Source organism: Orycteropus afer, unplaced genomic scaffold, assembly GCF_000298275.1.
Source record: "Orycteropus afer afer isolate SDZICR_OR568_19922 unplaced genomic scaffold, OryAfe1.0 scaffold00052, whole genome shotgun sequence".
In the NCBI taxonomy this organism is placed as follows: domain Eukaryota; kingdom Metazoa; phylum Chordata; class Mammalia; order Tubulidentata; family Orycteropodidae; genus Orycteropus; species Orycteropus afer.
In genome coordinates, this window is record NW_006921639.1 from 3,460,020 (window position 1) to 3,480,259 (window position 20,240).

Consider the following 20,240-nt stretch of genomic DNA (forward strand, 5'->3'; position numbering starts at 1 on the left):
CCAGCCACTCCTCGGAAGGAAGGTTGGGCAATCCTACTTCCGTAGTGATACTGACTCGGAAACCCAAGGAGGGGTCACTATGAGTCGGGGCCGACTTGATGGCAAACAACAACAACAACATAGATTTTTAGAAATTTTCTATAAAATCTGTAATTTTCTAATTTTAGTTTCATTTCTTCCTTTTAAAATTTAATACCTGTTACTTGTTTTCCTTTTTCTTTTACATTATTCTACTTCATTAAAATGTTGAATAGAAATGGAGTTAGTAGGCATTCTTATCTTATTTCTGATTTCAGGATAAAACCAGTATGATTTTTTCTATGGGTTTGTTGTTATCAGATTATGGAAATTCTGTTCTACTGCTAAATTGCTAAGAGTTTTTATTCTTAATGGTATTGAATTTTATCGAATGTTTTTTTCTATGTCTTGTAGAAAGATCATGTTATGTTTCTCTATTTATAAATTTGATAAGTACATGATTTTCAATGTTAAAACAAATTTTCATTCTTAGAATAAACATAATTTTCTTGTAATGTATTATTCTTTTCATACATTGCTGAGTTCAATTTGCTTTTATTGCTCAAGGTTCTGTTCCTCTCCCATTTATGCTCAGGTCTGAAATTTTCTTTGTGGAAAGTTTTACTTAGGGATTTAGTTTCTGTGATAGATATTGGATAACACATGTTTTCTATTTCCTGTGTAAATTTTGGCAAATTGTGTTTTCCTGTGAATTTGTCTGCTTCATCCAAATTTTCAAATTTTTTAGCAAAAAAATAATTCCTAATGACTTTTTAAACGCCTGCAAGATTTGCAATGATGTCCTCTTTACTCCCTCCTGTTCCTGGTAATTTTTGCCTGTTTTTTGTTTTGTTTTCAGATTTTTTCTTATCAGATTTACTGATGGGTAGTTTGTATCAATGAATCAACTTTTTGCTTTTACTTTTTCTACTATTTATTGATTTCACTTCATTAATTTCTACTCTTTTATTATTTCTTTTCCATTTTCCTTGGATTTAATTTATTTTTCTAAGTTTGTGAGGTATATAATTAATTCATAGGTTTTATTTTTCAAATAAGTGGCATTCATGATTAAATATATTCTCACAAAAATAACTTTAACTCTATCATATGTTTTATTTTGTCATATTTTAATTTTCATTGAGTCTAAAATGGTTTCTAATTTCTTCTTTGGCCTATAGGTTATTTAGAAATATTATTGCTTAATTTTTAAATACCTGGAGAATTTTAAGGTATTTTTAAAAATATTTATTTCTAGCATAATTCCACTGTGGTCAGAAAATAAAGTCTGTATGGTTTCAATCATTTAAATGTTTGTTTTACACTTGATTCATGGCTCGTTACATGGTCAATTTCAATAAAGATTCCATATTATTTTCCACATTTTTTGAAGGTTATGTTCTATACATTTGATTAGGTCAAGATTGCTTATCAGGTTATTCAAATATTCTACGTCAGTACTTTTCTTCTCCGCTTGTTCTATTAATTACTGGGAGGTGCATTAACATCTTTTATGATTGTAGACTTATTTCTCCTTTTACTTCTGTCATTTATTACATTATCTATTTTGAATATAAGTTATTAAGTGAAGGAGTTCTGGTGATGCTGTGGTTAAGGCATTAGGCTGCTAACAAAAAGGTTGATGGTTCAGATCAACCAGCTGCACCATGGGAGAAAGATGAGGCAGTCTCCTTCCATAAAGATTTACAGCCTTGAAAACCCTGTGGGGATTGCCATGAGTCAGAATCGATGTGATTGTGGTGGGTTTGGTTTTGAGGTTTATGTTATTAAGTACTTCAAATTTAGAACTATACTTTCCTGGTGGATTGAATCTTCTGTCATTATGAGGTATCTTTCTTGATCTCTGGTAACAATTCTTGCTTTTAAGACCACTTTGTCTGACATTTTATTGGTTTACCTGATTTCTTTTGGTTAGTGTTTGAACAATTTGTTTTCCGTCCTTTTACTTTCAACTTTCTGTGTCTTTATTTCATGGAATGTGTATTGTAATTAGTATTTACTTAAGGTTTGCTTTTGGACTAATTCATTTATTTGTAGCATTTTATTAATTTACTTTTAATGTAATTAATGATATTTTTAGTTTAAATCCATCTTAATGTGTATATTCTTTTTGTAATAGCTCTCTCTCTTTTTTTTTTTCCCTCCTTTTAAAATTTTTTCCTGGTATCAACTCTTTTACATTATTCCACTTTCCCTTCTATTAACTGTAAGTTACATGTTATTTTATTATGCATTTAGTGGTTCCTCCAGAGATTACAACATACACACCTGCATTATTGGCTCTGGTAGTGTAGTGCCTAAGGCACTTGACTGCTAACCAGAAGGCTGGCAGTTCAAACCCACCAGCCATTCCCCAGAAGAAAGATGGGGCAATCTACTTCTGTAGTGATACTGCCTCAGAAACCCAAGGAGGGTTCACTATGAGTTGGGTCCTACTCAACGGCACATGACAACAACAACAATATAAATTAGCCCCTTTACAAAATTACAATTAGAGAAACTTTGAATACTTTATTTCATTTACCCTTTCCATCTTTTGTTATTTTCTTTTCATTTATTTAAATTTTTTGTGTATTTCAAACTCCATATTACATTCTTATCATTATTATTATTGCTGTTATTTTTTAAATTCAGTATTCATTTTGATTTCCTACCACAGTTACACTTTCCATTTTTTCCAAATATAGAATTATTTTCATTTTACCTGTAAAGCTCCTACTATTTTTTTTAGTGCATTTCTGCCAGTGATTCATTCTCTCAGTGTTATTGATCAAAAACATTAAATTTTGTCTTTACTTTTGAAGGTTATTTTCACTGGGTAGAGAATTTGACATTGCAGTTATTTTCTTTCAGCACTTAAAAAATGTTTCATTGTCTTCTGGTTTCTACTGTTTCTTGAGAGGTCAGCTGTCATCCTTATTGTTGCTTCTTTAAAATAATCTGACCTTTCTTTTTAGAGATTTTTTTCTTTGTCTTGTATTTTCACAATTTTATGATGATGAGCTTATTTGTGGCTCTATGTTTGAAGTTTCTAGGTCTCTGATCTGTGGCTTGATACTTTTCATTTATTTGGGAAAATTCTCAGCTATTAACTTTCCTCTTTCATATACACACACACACACATATACTTTATATTGTGATTTAGATGAAGGTTTACAGAGCAGATCAATTTTCCACTCAACAATTCATACATATTTTGCTTCATGCCATATTGATTGCAATCCCCACAATGTAATATCACTTATCCCACTTCCTTCCTGTGTTTCTCATTTCCATTTCTCCTTCGTTTCTATCCTTTTCAGCCTTCCAAACTTTCTCCTTGGGCAAATGCCTCCATTTTGATCCCAAATCATTAATTATTCTAAGGAGTCGTACCTCCTTATTGTTACTGTTCACCTTAGAACTGCTTATTGTTGGGTTGAAACTTGAACTCTAGGAGTGAGTTCCAGCCTTGAAGGGTAACAAAGGCCATAGTTCTGGAGGTTTCACCGGTCTCTATTTGACAAATGAGCTTGATCTTTTTATGAGTTTGAGTTTTGTTCCACATTTTTCTTGTACTCTATCCAGGACTTTCTAATTTGATCCTTTTCAGAGGATTGGTAATGGTAGCAGGACACCATCTAGTTCTTCTGGTCTCAGGCTGAGGTTCCTGTGGTCCATTAGTCCTTTGGACTAATTGTTTCCGTGTGCCTTTGATTTTCTTCACCCTTCTTTGCTCCAGATGGGGAGAGACCATTAGTTGCACTTCAAATTGCCACTAGCAACCTTTAGGACCCTAGTCACTACTCACAAAAGTAGGATGTAGAGCACTTTCTCTATGGAGTCTACTGTGCCAATTGATCTCAATATCCCCTGAGACTATGATCCTGAGTCCCCAGGCTGAGTGACTCATTCTTTCAAGGTGTTTGGTTAAGAAATTTTCATAATTTGCCCTCTGTACATCCTAATATGTTCATGGGTATATTCAAAGCATATGTAAACATGTATGTAGAAACATCCTCTGTTAAATCTACATATATCCATGAGTATAGTCCCATTAGACTTTTCACACCAGTTTAGCTTACGTAGCTATTTCTGTATCCATTCTTAGAAGATTGTTATTACTATTGGAGGGTTATTTACTTCTGTTCCCTATAAGTCTTGTGCTCATCCTAGTTTCTTTCTTTGTTGTCATCATTGTCTGCTGGCCTCCTCAGTGTTGTATATTGCTTTCCCCTTCACCCAAGTTAATGTGTGTCTACTTTCTAGTTATTGATTTATTCTCCTTTCTTCTCCCACTCCTGGTAACCATCAAATAATATTTCTTTCTGTGTGAAAACTTTTCCTTGATATTTTATAATAGTGATTTCATAAAGTATTTGTCCTTCTGTGATTTCACTCAGCATAGCATAATGTCCTCTTCACTCAGCATAATGTCCTCCAGGTTCACTAATACTTTGGGCTGTGTTGCAGATTCGTTGTTATTCTTTAATGTTGTATAGTATTCCATTATGTATATGTACCACAGTTTGTTTATCCATCCTTCCATTGATGGACATTTAGGTTGTTTGTATCTTTTTGCTGTTGTGATGAACATGAATGTGCATGTATCTATTCATGTCAGGGCTGTTATTTCTGTGGGATATATACCTAGTAGTGGGATTGCAGGATCATATGGTATTTTCATTTCCAACTTTTTAAGGAAATGCCAATGTTTTCCACCATGGATGTACTATTTTCCAATCCTATCAGCAGTGTGTAAGGTTTCCAGTCTCTCCACATCCTCACCAGCATTTGTTGTTTTGTTTTTCTGAACTTTGCTTATAATTGGGGTGAAATGATGTTTCATTGTTGTTTTGATTTGTATCTCTCTAATGGCTAATGATTGCAAATATTTCTTCATGTGTTTATTTGTTGCCTGAATGTCTTCTTTAGTGAAATGTCTGTTCATGTCCTCTACCCATTTTTTTATTGGATTTTTTTATCTTTTTATTGTTGAGGTGTTGAAGTTTTCTATAAATCTTAGAGTTTAGTTCCTATTCTGAAGAATGTTCCATGTGTGCTGGAAAATAATTCATATTGTGCTTTTGTTGAGTAGAATCTTCTGCATATGTCTATGAGGCCAAGTTGGTTGATTATTGTTTAGTTCTTCTATGTCTTAGTTGAATTTCTTTTGATTGTTCATTGAAAGTGGTGTATTAAAGTCTCCTACTATTTCTGTGGAATTCTCTCTTTCTCACTTCTGTTAGCATTTTGTTTATGTATTTGGAGGCTTTTTCATTGGGTGCATGGATATTTATTATTATTATGTCTCTTGTTGGATTGACCCTTTAATCATTAAATAATGTCTTTCCTTGTCTCTTTTGTTTATGTTTGCCTTAAAGTCTATTTTATCAGTTATTAATATTGCCAATCCTGCTCTTTTTTGATAGCTTTTTGGTTCATTTTTTTCCCATCCTTTGATTTTTAGCTTATTTTCATCTTTATATCAAGATGTGTCTCTTATACACAGTATATTGAAGGTCCTGTGTTCTTATCCATTCTGCCACATTCTTTTAACTGGTGCATTTAATCCATTTATATTCTGTGTAATTATTGATTTTTCTAAAAAAAAAAAAAAAAGCCTCACTGCTCTCAAGTCATTTCCAACTCATAGCGACCCCTCCTTGAGTTTCCAAGACATTATCACTACGGAAGAAGATTGCACAAGATATGAATTTATTACTGTCATTTTCTTGGGTCTCTGTGTGTGTGTGTGGTGTTGCTGATTTCTTTGTTCCATGTGTTCTTCTATGCTGAATTCATTTTGTTTATGGATTTTCTTATCATTTCTTTTAATGCTGTCATTTTAGTGTTTACTAAATTGTTATGATTTATTTTTATTTTGATAACAAAGTTTATTAATTTTGAGATTATCCTGTGATTTATTATTTCTTCCCAAGTTTAAAACAGTACATTCTCTCTTGAAATCTTCTTGACTTCCTCTTCATTTGGAAGTTCTGTAACTACACTATTTATTCTCATTCTTTTCTTTGTAATTGTCTGCATATACAAATTGATGTCTCTGGTTTCCTATTTTCAGTCTTGTAGATTTATTTTATCTCAGATACTACTATATCTGGTTAATTTCTGGATGAAGTTGTAATGTACGTTAATCTACAGTTGTTGTCTGCCATTGAAATTCCCTTTAGTATTTCTGGTAAGCTTGGTGAGGTGGTTATGTTTGTATGTCAACTTAGCTGGGCCCGGTCGAGTGGCTGGGCAGCTGGTGGTAGTTTTTCCCCATGATGAGACTGGCAATCAACTCCATGGTGGGATCTACCACAGGCAGCTGAGTAGCTGCTTTGGGTCTGTGGTCTGCTTCCCATGTATAAGAAGCAGCTTTGGGAATGGTCTCCAGCCTATGGCATGCTTGGATCCTGCATGTAGCCATGTCATTGCTCAGCAGCCTGCCATGCTCTGCCAACCTTGGGATTTACAATGGACTTAAGTTAATGGCCTGCCATGTGGTTTGGTAACATCAGGACTGTGCCTTTTGACTTGTCAACCTTGAGCTTCTCAGCCTCAGCAGACAGCAACTGTCTGAGTGAAGAAAAGCCTCTGGCTTCAGTGGGCTGAGAGCTGGAGGTAGAGCTGTAGCCCAAGACTGAGAGACTTTCACCCAGCCTCTAGACCCTGGCACTTGGAACTTGGACTTAAAGCCACCAAATTGTAAAAGAATAAACTCCTGATTGATCAGCCATGCCATTTGTGGTATATTTCCTGTCAGAGTGGCACTAGGTAACCAGAACACTTGGTCTGATTTTTACAGATTCCCTGTTTATCTGTAAGTGTCCTAATTTCACCATTGTATTTAAGAACAATTTGCTCCATATGGAATTCTGGATTAACAATTTTTTTTTTCTTTCAGGGTTTTATATATGTCATCTCATTTCCCTCTTGCCTGCATGGTGTCTGCCAAGAAATCAAAGCTTAGTATTATTGATTTTCCTTTGTAGGTAACTTTTCATTTTTCCAAAGCTACTTTCAGGATTCTTTCTTTGTCTTTGGTTTGGAAAGTTTGATTATGATATGTCTTGAATGCATACCTTCTCATTTTTCATGATATTAGGGAAGTTTTCTTCCAACAAATCTTTGACAATTTTCTCACTGTTTTTTTTTTTTTTTTTTTTGGTCTCATTCTGTTCTGGAATACTGATCTCACATAGATTATTCCTCTTGATGGTGTTTCATATAAATCTTAGGCTTCTTCATATTTTTTGTTTGTTGTTGTTCTTTTTTATGATTGTTCCTCTAAAAGATTAGTATTGAGAGATTTGTTTTCAATCTGATAATCTTGTCTTCCAATGGTGCAGTTCTACTCCTTTGCCCTTTCAGTGCATCATTTATTACTGAAATCTTATTATTAATTTTCTAGATTTCTATTTGCTGTTTTTTTTTCTGATTTCTAGTTTTCCATTTATTTTGTCAGTTTGTTCTTATATTGTTACCTGTGTTTTCTTTGATTTCTCTGTGCTTTCTTTTATCTTTCTTTCAATCCATTGAACATACCTAAAGTATAATTCTTTTGAATTCCATATCAGGTAATTCCAGTGTCATTTCTTCCTCAGAAAGCTTTCTGGCTCTGTTGTTTTGTCACTTGCTTGAGCTACTCTTTCCTGTACCTTCATGTGAACTGAGGTTGTTTGCATCTCTGAGATATTATAGTGTTGTTGTATTTGAGTTTTTTATATTATTATTATTATTTTTATGTTGCTGTATTTCACCAATGATTGTTTTGTTTTGATATATTCTAGCAAATTGGGACAGTATGCTACGCTGCTTGCTAATTTGGCAGCACTTAGACACTCACCACCTATCTGCTGGTGGATGTGATAGAGAATGAGTGTGTGTGCATAGTTCTGTTTGTTTTTCATGTAGATCAGTTGAGGTCTGGCTAAGCTGATGTTGGCTGTCATCTGTCATCAATCAGTAGGTGCAGGAGTGGGTGGCAGCACTCATTCAGTGAGACTGGCTACAGGAGTTGTGGGTGTGGTTGCAGGAGAGGCAGGTGTGGCTAAGCAGTGTGGAGAGGTCACTGACTCCCACAAGGTGAGACAAAAAAAATCAAGAAAAAACAAACAATGACAAAAAGAACATTAAAAAGAAAGAAAGAAAAAGAAGAAACAATGAACAACAAAAAAGGGTAGAAAAAAATGAAAAGTTAGAAAAAGAAGAAAAAAATGGAAAATAAGAAGATAAAAGATACAAAAAAGGAAAGGGAAAGAAAAGAAAAAAAATTAAAAGAAGAAGAAGAAGAAAACTGGGGAAAGTGACCCCCAGTCAGTACTTCTATCATTTGAGAAGGTGGCAGGAGTCAGAAGGTGTTGTGTGATGGCATTTATGGCAGCCTTGGAGATGGCTGAGGGCAGTGCATTTGGTCCAGGATGGCACTTCGCTACTTTAGGAGATGGCTGGGCTTGAGGCTCCCAATCTAGGACTGTGCTTCTGCCAGCCTAGAAGGTGGCTGTGGGCAGGGCAATTGGTCCTGGATATGGCTTTTGCTAGCCTAGAACACAGCTGGGGACAGGGTGCTTACTTTGAGACAGCACTTCTACTGGTCTAATAGATGGCTGTGCATGGGACAACCAGTCTGGGACTGCACTACTACTGGCCTAGGAGGTGGCTATGGGTGAGGCACCCAGTTTGGGAAAGAGTCCCTACTAGGAAGAGAAGTGGTTGGCTACTGGGCACCCAATATGGGATGATGCATCCTGCTGGCCCAAGGAGGTGGAGAGCTTGTGTCTCTAAATGTGGTGCTGGTGTGCAGAGGAGGTATTTCCAACCTCTGGTGGAGCAGGGAGTTGTCACTGACCACTAGGTGGGTGAGAGTTGAGGTGGCCACACTTCTGATCACCTGGAGGGTGTAGAGAATAAGAAGATTACAACTTTCCAGTCACTAGCCACTGGTGTGGATGCTGGTGAGAAGAGCCAATTATCAGATTCCTTCCCCGATTGGAATACTGCTTGCAAAAATGCAAAATGGCTGTGCTTTGCCAAGCCAGTTAACAATTCACCTTATGCCTCTTCATTCACTGTTTTCATTCAATTTCTTCTTCTAGTTTGATCAATTTTTTTATCCTTTCATTTGAAGCTCAAGATTCTAGGATTATTATCTGTATTTGTTTCATTTGGTTTCTCCTTCTGCATAGCTTGTCTGCCTAGTCTACCATCTTGCCAGAAGTCAGCCATTAACTTTTCATTTAGTGCTTCTGATTCTTTCTTTCTATCCCCTTTTGGGCTTCAGTTCCACATATGCTAAACTTTTTCTCCATATTCCATATGTTTCTGACGCTTTCTTTTTAATATTTTTTATACTTTTATCTCATGATGTATTAGCAAGAATATTTCTTAAAATTCACTCATCTTCTGTTTAGTTAATTTTAAATTTCAATTAAGTTTTTAATATAACTTAATTTTTCAGACTAAAATTTTTTATTTGATTATTTTCCATAGATTCTAGGCCTCTGGAGAAATTCTCCATATTGCAATTTTAGGCACATATTATTGCCATTATTTTAAGGTTCTTGTATAAAACTCTGTTGTTGTTGTTGTTATGTGCCATCGAGTTGGCCCCGACTCATAGCGACCCTTCCTTGGGTTGCCGAGGCAGTATCACTATGGAAGTAGATTGCCCAACCTTCCTTCCGAGGAGTGACTGGTGGGTTTGAACCGCTAGCCTTCTAGTTATCAGTCAAGTGCCTTAGGCACTATGCTACCAGAGCTCCTGTATAAAACTCTAATAACTGGATATATGTGACTATGTTTTTATTGTTGATTTTTGTATTGATTCTTTTTTATTGGTAACAAGTAGTAATTTCTGTTTGACTGTTGAACATTCTGTATGAAATTCTAGACTAGAGGCTTCAAATGATGTTACCTTTCTTCAACACTTTGTTTGTCTTCAGATGTACAGTTAAAATAGGTGTAGATCACTTTAATACAATCATTGTTTGAACTATTTGAAGACTAGATTTCATTTTGGTAAGACCTGATCTATTCTAAGCCTACCTTTAATGCCTATCTTCACAAATTTTATCTTAAAGCCCTCCTCCTGTGGTGTTCTACAAACAGATGACTGGATGCTTTATATAACTTATAAGCCTCTCAGCCTTATACTGCATATAAATTTGTAGCAGTGGAGGGCAACATTAAGGCAGAAGCCTGGACTTTGTATTGTTCATTTCTGAGGTCTTGGCTCTTTATGCAGTGGATGCCTTGGTAGTTCTGAACTTCAATTTTTATGTCCCCAGCTATTTGAGACTGCCCAAAACTATGTTAAACTTTGTCTCTTAACCATCCCTTTCTTTCCAGTTTCTCAGCTTGTGTATTTTCAAATTTGAAAATATTTCAAGGGCAGAAAGGCATAAAATATTTGGAACACTTTAGAAACTTTCCTTTCTCTCCAGGATCTTGGCTCTTCAAGGTCTCTCTTTTTTTTTTTTTAATTTTGTCTTGGTATTTGTCTACTTTCTTAAAGCAGATTACATAAATACAACTTTTCTAGTTATTCTTGGCAGGAATGTTGTTGTGCTTTGAGCTAGCTCATGATATCTGGAAATGGAAGTAATCCATAAATATATATGTGAATATGTATATTATCATAGATGAAGTCTTTAGTTATTTGTTTGTAATTGAGATGACTGAAAAACTGTGCAACCATTATTTCACCCTGTAAATGTGTAAGAGTAGAAAAATTCTTATCTAGAATCACACTATCATTAAGCTGTGACTTGTTTGCTCTTTCCTTTAGGATTTTGTGTCATGTATAGAGAACAACAGAAGAAAAGGACAAGAGCTGTATGCATCTTTATACAAAGATCATGTGCAAGTAAGAAACAAAACATTTTCTTTCTTTTCATTGTATCCTGCAATCCACCTTGAACCTGATCTAAATAACCAGAAGGACCTCTGTGTGAGTTCTAGATCACCTAAGCCAACAATCTACCTTGAACTTGAACTAAAGAACCAGAAGGACCTTTTTCTGAGTTCTAGATTGCCAAATTCAACAATTCACTTTGAATATGTACTAAAGAACCAGGACCTTTGTTCTCAATTCTAGATTACCTAAGCCATCAATATAGTCATCAGTGATGCAGTCCTGTTTGCATGACCTGTGAGGTAGGAATTTGTACTTACATGATCAGGAGCTGAGGAGATAAGCCAGCTTGCCCACTCAGTCATCTCTTCATTCATCTGCTCAATAAGTGGATATTGATTCTGAGGATGCCTCAGGCCCTATGCTGGCACACAATTGTAAACACAACTGAGATGAACCTTGCACTTGAAAGGTTTCTCTGAGGAAGAAATGTAGACATTAAAGGACTTTACAAATTAGTAGACAATTATAACTTGTGGTTTGCACTAACTAAAAATACCAAACCCACTGCTATCAAGTTGATTCTGACTCATAGTGACCCTACAGGATAGAGTAGAACTTCCCTAAAAGGTTTCCAAGGCTGTAAATCTTTACAAAGGCAGACTCATCTTTCTTCTGTGGATTGGCTGGTGGGTGCAAACCACTGACATTTTGTTAGTAACCAAATGCCTTAATCACTGCACCACAAGAGCTCCTTTTGATGAGCTAATATTAGACAAGGAAAGTACAAGAAACAATGAGAGATTACAATGGAAGTAGTAATTTAATTTTGGGAATCAGGGGAAGATTCTCTCTGGGGAAGTGACTGTAAATTGATCAGAAGGAAGAATATAGGCTACAGCAATTAAGAGAGAAGTGATTTTGGCTCCGAGATGAACATGTTTGAAGGTCCTGTGGCAGGAAAGAGCCAGATGTCATCAATTAGCTGGAAGAAGAACAGTGGTAATAGAATCTAATGGTCTGGGAATAATGATGGTACAGATGAGACAGGGGTCCAAGAAGACAGTGCTTGAGATGCCATTAGGTTTTGTGCATTTATCCCAAGGGCAGTCATTGCCACTTATATGGATAGATTTAGAGATTTAGAACACTTCTTGATGTGATTTTTGTACACTCTAGGAAAAGAGCATCATCTTTTATGCTAGTTTGTGTTCTTTGAATCCCAGGTCTTCCCCTTCCTATACCTGTGGTCTGAGGTTTGGTGTCTCCATCTTTAAAATGGGATAATACTCTCCTAACTGCAAAGATTAAAGAACACTTATAAACCACCTACACAGTGACTGACAGGAATAGATGCCCCAAATGTGGTTATGGCATGGATAAAAGGTTAATTTTATAGCTGATGTTATTATTGTTAACAACAACAACAAAAGATTCCTAATAATAGAATACAGCATACAGTATAAAAAGCATTATTAATTATGTTATCAAGCAACTTCTGAGTTCCAAAACCTATGTTTGATGTGGAAAATGCAGAAATTATGATACTACCCTGCTTTGAAGATGCTTAAAACTTAATGGAGAGGACCAAGAATATAGAAATACCCACAAAGCAAGGTGATAAGGACAATACTAGTATGTTCTACTCTGAGAATAGGAGCAATGGGGTGTAAGAAATGACTTTGTGTCAAGGGTGGGATGAAGGTCAAGAAAAGACAGAATATAGAGTTACCAGGAAACCAAATAGGCATTGATCAATATCAGCCAAGTAATGTTGATGAATTCCCTTCATATAAGCTAAGTTGGGAGCCTACAACATGCCTCTGGAAATAAGGATTCATGAGATATGAAGCCTGCCCCCAGTAAATAGTCTAGCAACCCTCAAACCTCCCAATACTTGCCTCTTCTGATTAACTCTGTCCCTCTCATTACTTGAAGTATGGCCTAGGAGCTGTGCTGCTAGACTATTTACTGGGGGCACTGACCACTCTCAGAGGGATCAGCAGTCATGTCTGTTTCTCCAGATCCTCTTCTCAGCAAAGTCCTTCACGGTAGGCTCCTATCTCACCCCAATCTTGCTGACTGCCTTGCACAGCTGCATAGATGCTTCACTGGCTTATTTGGGTGTTGTCCATACCGTTGGAGGAACACTTACACAACAGTAATTCATTACATGTGTGTACTGATTTCATTCAGGACTAGGAATGTAGCTAATAAATTCAGTTATCATCAGGGGAAAATGTAAGATGAGTTGTATATAACTGCATCTTTTATTTTTGGACATCCTTATCATACTTTTATCATTTTGAGGCAGATGATGATGTTTATCTAAACTTCCAAATCACTATCTATTCATGAGGTTGGATATTTCTGTCTGTGTCTAGAAAAGCCTGGTACATATTATTATGGCAAAGAGAAACATGCTCTGTTATACTTCCATAGTTTTCTGCTGACATTTGTAATATGGCAAGTTCTTGTGGTAGGAGGACTTGAGGGAAGGACCAAACCGCACAGAGGCTCCAAGCCCATAAGAAAGAGATCTTGATGTCTGGGAGTCTCTCCTGTGACCCCTTAATCTCATCACTTTCCCTCTCTTTGGGAAGACCACATTGGGTGCACCTTGTAAGAAGCACTCCTTGATGAACATGCAGCCTAGCTAGGGTTTAGCGAGTACTTGAGGAAGTTGTGCAGTTTTACTGTTGATTTGAAGTATTTTCAAGAAATCAGCATTTTGAGGTTAATCCAGAAGATAGTTTCCTAATGTTTAAATATTTAATAAAGGTTGCCTTGATGTTTAAGGGAATGCAGATGCAATCACTGTCTGCCAGTAGATAACAGTGCCTGGATTGCACTTTTCCCCTGCAAACCCCACCCTATCTCCTGAAAAGTCAAGTCCAAACTCTGGACTGCACTCAGGCTTGTGGAATCTGCCACATTCCTCAAGCAGTGTGTCTTACCAGATGCACTCAATATAGCCCTCCTTAAGAGGGGACAATGAGGAGATTCAGGAGGCCAGCAGCTGTCAATACAATCCGTGCAAGAGTTCTGTAACCTGAGACCTTACCCCAACCAAGAGATCATTGGAGATGATCCCAGAGCCTGAAAGATAACATTCCCAGGGTCCTGGATATTAACCCAACCATCCTTCTTATACCACAAACTATCAACAGCAAATGGAGCCATTCTGATATTTAGTTCTTCAAATTGCTCCTCACTGCAGAAGCAGCAGTGAAAACAATTTCCTCTACTTTGGACCCACCCAGATTCTCCCCATGCCTTGTCCAAGTTACATTCATTCTCTTTTATTTGGCTCAGGTTTTCTTGTCCTGCTCTGTCATCTACCTAGGCCATCCTATTCTCATATACCTCATCATTATTTATAGATAAGCTTCATCCTGCCTATTCTGTTTTCTTCTTGTTATTTATTTTAAATACAATCTTTACTGCTTGAAGCTCTTTGCAAGAGTACTTCTACCCCAGACATTGCCTTTATTTATGTATGTTTGGGAATACTGTCCTACCTCATTCTCTTCTGGGCCCTCTTGGGGCCAGCTGGCTGTTTTTTTGCTCAGTCTCTGTACCTTCAATTAGATATCCATCACAGCTCTTTCAGATGCAAGTATTAGAAATTCAACTGAAACTGGCTTAGACAGCACATGAAATGTTAAGATTTGTGTTACTGGAAAATCCAAAGGAATCAGCCTTCAGGCAAAGCTAGATTCAGCTATTCAAAGTCTGCTCTAAAATCTCTCTCTCTCTTTCTGTCTGTCTGTCCCTGTCTCTGTATCTGTCTTTCTCTCACATACACGTACATTCACATAAACATACATATGTTTACATAAGAGATTACTAATGAGTGTGAGGCATAAGGGCATATGGAGGAGAAAAAAGTGAGCCTGAAATTAACCCATGCTCTGTTCATCAACTGTACATACTCATACTGGCATGAGATAGGTTTGTGCAAAGTATGGGTCATCGTTTTCTAAATTGCACAAAGACACTGTCTTATTGCCAAGCTGATCTCTGTAGGGCAGTATCTGTCCCAGGGCAGGGGGTAGGGACCTATCTTGATTCATACACAGGAACAATGTGAGCTGGGCCTGGAGGCCCTGAATGTACACATCCATGTCCTCTGCTTTGTTTCCCTGAGTTCATAAAATAATAATAACCCCCCAGGAAAGAAATCCAGCACATAGGCCCAAGTGAAGGCTATGGAATTAGACAGACTCAGTTTAGATCTCATTTTGGCCACCTGTTCCTCCTTGGGCAAGTCACCTCTCTCCAAGACTTAGTTTCTTCATAGGGATAATAGAAATACTTAGCCCACGGTGCCACTGGGTAGATTAAATGAGATGAAGCAGGTGAGGTGCTTAGCCTAATGTGTGCACTAAAGAGTTCCTTTTCTATTTGTATTAAATTTATGAGACTCATGCTTCTTGTCATTAGAACTGTCACAAATCTGAGACATAGCTTCCTTTCTCCTGGTCAGACCCTGGTTCCAGAGACTCTCTGCATGTCCTGGGGGTGGTTGGGCCTCACTTGAGGGGGAGGGTGATGTGTGATATTTTTCTCAAATAATTATGGAGACTCTTCAGCAGAAGATGTTTGCAGCTAGCCTGTGAGGACAATGTGTCCATGGTGACAGCTGCATTTCTGCTTCTCAGAGGCAGAGATGTGGCCATATCAAGGCAGCCAGTGCCTGGGCCAGGATCAAGGAGCAGCTCTTTGGGGAGCTAGGCTTATGGGGCCAGATGGTGGGAGCTGCACCTTGCTCTCAGTGGGAGCTGGACTGGAGAGAAGGACCTGCTCGCATGAAGAGAAGAATCAGACGCTTGTCTCCACTGGAGGCCCTGAGTCAAGCAGCCCACAAGGTAAGAGTTTGACATTGTAGGAAAAGCAAAGGCTCTACTGTTTTGTTTGAGGCAGAAAATGTGTAGAAGTTGTCCTACCTCATCTTTTTCCAGTAGTCTTTATTTTTTTTAGAATAGTTTTATGTTTACAGAAAATATACAGAGTTCTCATATACCCCATCCCCCTGCACAGTATTTTTCCTATTAACACTTTGAATTCCTCTGATACATTTATTACAACTGATGAAATTATTATTAGTATTATTCACTAAGGCTCATAGTTCACATTAGGGCTCATTTTTTGCATTGTATAGTCTTATGGGTTTTGACAAATAATAGTGTCGTATACCTACCATTACATATCATATAGAATTGTTTCTCTCCCCTAAAAATGCCCTATGCTCCACTTTCCTACCTTGCTCCTCCCTCCACACCCTGACAACTACTGGTCCTTTCACTGTCCAAATTTTTACTCTGTAAAAATAATATTTTGTTGTATTTTCAGTGAAAGACTACATGGCAAAAAAAGGTCATTTTGTTTTGATGATGATTGTGTGTGTGTGTGTGTGTGTGATTTGGGAGTGCTATAGTGTGAGGTATATAGTGAGAGGTAATATATGCATATAAATATATGCAAGTACCATAATTTATTTTTGATGTTCTTTAACAAAGTGAAGGAGTCACTAACCTTCCCAGGCACATAGAAGGGACTCTATGATTACATGCTGAATGAATGAATAATAATAAATAAAGAGGGAATGGGTGAAGGGTACATATCTATGTTACTGACCCAGTACCACTCTGACATCCACTAAGAACATGGTGTCATCTGATGCCAGTATTTGAAAGGGCAGCATGACTGCTCTCATCTGCTTGCCCTGGCTATCATCAAGCAGTCATGACCAGTGTTGCTGTGGGCATTATTGCCCAAGCAAATCCTGTAACAAGTTTTACAGTGAAAATCTCTTGAACTCAGCTATTTCTGCAAGCTCAAGCTAGTGATTCACTTAGTCCGAACTTTATTGAATCTGTGTTTGATTCCCCAAACACTAGTATCTGGGTAGTCCCTAGGAGTTTGCTGTAATGAAGCTTGCACTCTGTACCATGAAACTCACATTTCTGTCTCTTAAAATGGTTGATAAACCAATTGGATTCATTTTCTAGTGAATATAGAAAAATCTGTTAACAGTTTTTCATGCTCTCATTGAACAGTCATAATTTAGGATATTCTATAAGGCAAAGCTCCAAACATAGAGACGCTATAGAGAAGGATTTCCTTCTGCACTGGCGCTGAGTTAGAATACTGGTGTTACTCTCTAATCTGTAACCCCAGAATGTTTTATCCACACTAAACATCTTTATTGGATGTAATAAAAACAATTATATTTCATTTCTTCAGTAGAAACTTGCATTTTATAAGTATTGTCAATAAAAATCTGGTGGTATGTAGTAATTTTTTATCAGTTACTGGAAAAGTTTTTAAAAGATATTATTTGATTTTTTTTAACCAGAAAACTACATTTCAACATTTTTTACATGTATGATTTAGTAGCATTAATTCATCCCCACTTTCCATTTCCAATTTTTTCCATTACCTTTAACAGAAACTCATTACCTCCCAAACAATAATTTCCTCTTTCCTGCTCTCTCTTGCCCCTGAGTATAAAGACTTTGGTCTTTATACATTCACTTATTCTAGATATTTCATATAAGTGGGATCATAAAATATTTGTACTTTTCTGATTGAATTACTTCACTTAGCATAATGTTTTCAAGGTTCACCCATGTTAGTGTGTGGTATTTATTTATTTATTTGTTTTGGCAATAAATCTCTTAGAAAATGCAGGCTGGAAGCATAAGAAGCTTGCCCACTGTGCAGATGGCAAACCAAAGTCTCCCTTTAAAACCTGCTTTTTGTTCATTCACCATTCAACCTCAGATCCTCTCCCTGATCCCTTCTCCAATGTGGCTCACACAGCAGACATTCAGGATGCTATTTCATCCCATCTTGGCATCATGTTTGGAAATTACTGTAAGCCCTATTTAATGGACAGCTGCACCCCCCCTTTTGACTCTGGAACATTAATTCTTGCATTTTACTGTGGTCCCTTAGAATTTAGCATTTCTCTCCGCTTTCATCTGAGTCTTGAGCATGTCAGTAATTTGAAAGGGTCACATGCATGTGTATGTGTTTGTGAATTAGTGAAATGGGAGATGTGGTACATATACAGAATTTGGGATTTAATTTCTCTTTTATTTGGTCTTATTTCAGGAGAACCAAGGAAGAAATGATATTTCTCAAACAAATGCTGGAAACCAAGGTATTTAGTTGATTTAATTCTTTTTGTGTAATAATTAAACCAACTATTGGTTTATGTAATAACCTATTAAAGAAATCATATTTAATATTTTGACAGAAGAAAAGACTTCAGGTCTAAAGAAAGCAGTGCTAAAACTCTATGAATGAAGAGGAACCTGTTCCAGACCTAGACACACCATTAAGGGAACCTAAATAGCAATAATAAGAGTTTCTTTTGGGAACTCTCTTATCCATTTGCTATACCAGGAAGAACTTAGCATGTCCCTTGAAAACGAAAATACATGTTCAATAACTAACCCAAAGCACATTGGAAGAAAATAAGAAAATGGGTGGTATAGATACTTAATGTAACAAATGTCCGGGTGCTAAGGATTAATAGCTAAGAGCATTTTGGATAATTTAATATATTAATGGAAGGTTGGGCCATCTACTTCCATAGTGATACTGCCTCGGAAACCCAAGGAGGGGTCGTTATGAGTCAGGGCCGACTTGATGGCACATAACAACAACAACAATGTGTTCACTATGTTCTTATAGGTAAACCAATGTTAGATTACACAATAAGCAAGTTAAGAACAGGTTTACTTGTGCTTACTTACTAGTTTCTAGTGAACAATTTCACATTTTTTCACATTATAAAAGATTTTGCTTCTAGGTTTGTCTGACATCTGTCCCTTTGGCAATCCCATAGCAACTTCCTACAGAATCTAAACCTCATTTCAAATTTACAGTCCCTAACACACATGGAGTAATCAGTAAGCAAGGTAAGCATGGGCTTACTTGTGCTGTGGTGAAGAGCAATTTAGATGAGCCTACAGAAAACTACTGATTAATGAGAGTGAATGTTGCAATTTTTCCCTGTGGTCTTGGGCAAAACAGTGCCTTCCAGTGTAAATAAACTGGAGGTGTGTTACCACACCACATAGTCAGTACAGACATGTGCATCAGGGCCATGCTGTCCATTTTTAGAGGCAGTGAAGAGGTACACTGAGAGACCTACCCTATTTCCATCTGCCCTGGAACTTTGCATTGCCCCTCAGCAGCTCAGACACTCGCTGCATCCATCCTTGAGGCTGTCAGAGGGCTTATGCCAAAACTCTATCTCCCTTTATGCTGCTGCAGATGAACTGACACCAAAGGAAGTCGAGAACGAGAGAGACGAAGTGGCAGTGGACTGCACACAGCTGACATTCTTCCCTGCCTTACATGAAAGTCTGCACTCGGAAGACTTCTTAGAACTGTGTAGGGAGAGACAAGTTGTTTTGCAGGAGCTTCTTGATCAAGAAAAGGTAATACATACCACTAAAATTATCCTTTAAATATCATCAGACATGAGAGAACTAAGCTTACTTTACCTACATGAGAGGTGATACCTCCATTCCCTATAAAAACTACCCACTAAGTCATCAATGTGCAAGAGGAGAAGGCATGCCCTTAAAGTTGTGGGTCCTGGGGAAAGGGTGCAAATGGAAGCCTTGAGTCAAAATACCTGAAAAGTTATAACTCAAGCTAACAAGCTTCAATAAATATGCTCTAACTTCCTACTTTGACCTTCACAACAAGCTGGGAGGCCTATTTCAAATTTAGAATCCTTGACCTTCTTGTAGTTTGGCATCTTGACCTACCACTCGTAGCCTGACTGCTGTGAGGAATATGTCCCACACCTGGAGTGGTCTTGGATGCATGCATTTGAACACACTAACTAATGCTGTCCCCATATCCCTCAACCTCCAACCAGAATTTTCTTGTCTGTGACTTAGGCCTAGGGATAAGTATATTGTGATGCCATCAGCCCACAAAAAGGATGGGTCTAGAGGTGAAATCTGCATAAGTTCAGCAGAGTCAGGGACAATTTAGCAGGAGATCCAAGGTCCCAGATAACTGGAGCTGGGGTAAGGGATCCCAAGCTCAAGATGTGCTTGTCTCTTGGTGTGGCTGGACAAGGGCTGGTGGTAACTCTATAGACTATGGGGCACAGAAGGGGTCCGTCTTACCCAAGCATAAGAATTATATGGAGGATGAAGCACATAAAACAGATCTGAGTTCAAGTCACAACTTGGCCATACACTAAATGCTATATACTAACACTTTATAGTATAAAACCCACCAGCCACTCCTCGGAAGGAAGATGGGGCAATCTACTTCCGTAGTGATACTGCCTTGGAAACCCAAGGAGGGGTCGCTATGAGTCGGG

The 20,240-nt window shown here is 37.3% G+C and overlaps 1 protein-coding gene across 1 annotated transcript in view; it reads left to right on the forward strand.

Annotated features, from left to right (window-relative positions):
* The window catches only part of WDFY4 (WDFY family member 4), a 532,480-nt gene that overhangs the window by 332,102 nt on the left and 180,138 nt on the right, over positions 1–20,240 (forward strand). The window contains exons 39-42 of the mRNA XM_042780664.1: positions 10,811–10,888; positions 15,541–15,747; positions 17,999–18,047; positions 19,169–19,335. Coding sequence (XP_042636598.1) covers positions 10,811–10,888; positions 15,541–15,747; positions 17,999–18,047; positions 19,169–19,335 — 501 coding nt within the window. The remainder of the gene's footprint in view (positions 1–10,810; positions 10,889–15,540; positions 15,748–17,998; positions 18,048–19,168; positions 19,336–20,240) is intronic.